The 992-nt window shown below is 22.0% G+C and overlaps 1 protein-coding gene across 1 annotated transcript in view; it reads right to left on the bottom strand.

The window, feature by feature from the left end:
* Nucleotides 1-325: 325 nt before the first annotated feature.
* The window catches only part of PGSY75_0417400 (hypothetical protein), a gene marked incomplete at both ends in the record, with an annotated part of 5,840 nt that continues 5,173 nt past the window's right edge, over nt 326-992 (bottom strand). Inside the window, one exon of the mRNA XM_018784225.1 lies at nt 326-992. Within this exon, the coding sequence (XP_018643387.1) occupies nt 326-992 (667 nt within the window).

Here is a 992-nt window from a genome sequence, read left to right as displayed (position 1 = left end):
TTTTATATTAACAAATTAAAAGTATATTAACATTTGGCAAATAAAGAAAGTTTGAAAAAAAAAAAAAAATTAAAATAAGAAATATTAAAAACAAAACACATAAAAAAAAAAAAAATAATAATAATAAAAAAATTGATGACATAACAAAGTAATATAAAACATAAAAAATAAGAAATATTAAAAAAAAAAAATATATGTATATATATATATATTAATTTTTTAATAACAAATTAATTTTCACAAATGTGTTAATTTAAAAAAAAAAAAAAAAAAAATTGAATATGGCCAATATATATATTCTTATATATTTTTTTTCTTTCTCTGTTTATATATTTCCCTTGGTTATATTCAAATTGTGTGTAAAAGATATATGTGTTATATTTGGAGCTTGAGTTTTTTTTTTCTTCTTGTTTTTCTTTTTCTTTTTTTCCTTTTCTCGAAGTAATATTTCATTATTTGTTCTATATGCTAATAATTCTTCATAGTCATTCCTAATAGGTCGCGTGTCTGCTTTTATATATGAAAGATGTTCATCCATAATTTTGTATTGTTCTTGAGTTGTTCTAAGAAAAGGTTTCGTTTTATTATTATATAAATTATAATATACTCCTTGTCCACCGTCAATTTCTTGTTCGTTATAATTATAATTTTTATTCTTTGTAATTTGCCTTTTCTTTTTATGCATACTAAGTATTTCCTTCATAACGTTTTGTTCATTAGAATATGCATTTATTTGTTGTTCTTCCTTTTTGTGTATATAAGAGCTAGTAGATAATAACCTTGGGAATATATTTGAATAATTAAAGGTAAAGAAATTTTTAAAATAGGTATTATTAGAATGATCTTCTTCTTCTTCCTCTTCCTCCTCTTCTAATTCATCGTCATCATATATATTATGGTGATCATCTATCTCATAGATATGAGCTCGTTCGTGTGTTGTGTCTTCCGTTCCTGTTCTTCTTAATCTAAGTCCTCTTTTTCTATCCTTTGTT

Source organism: Plasmodium gaboni, chromosome 4, assembly GCF_001602025.1.
Source record: "Plasmodium gaboni strain SY75 chromosome 4, whole genome shotgun sequence".
In the NCBI taxonomy this organism is placed as follows: Eukaryota; Apicomplexa; class Aconoidasida; order Haemosporida; family Plasmodiidae; genus Plasmodium; species Plasmodium gaboni.
The sequence above is the reverse complement of the archived record's forward strand: the minus strand, read 5'-3'. Positions and strand labels throughout refer to the sequence as shown.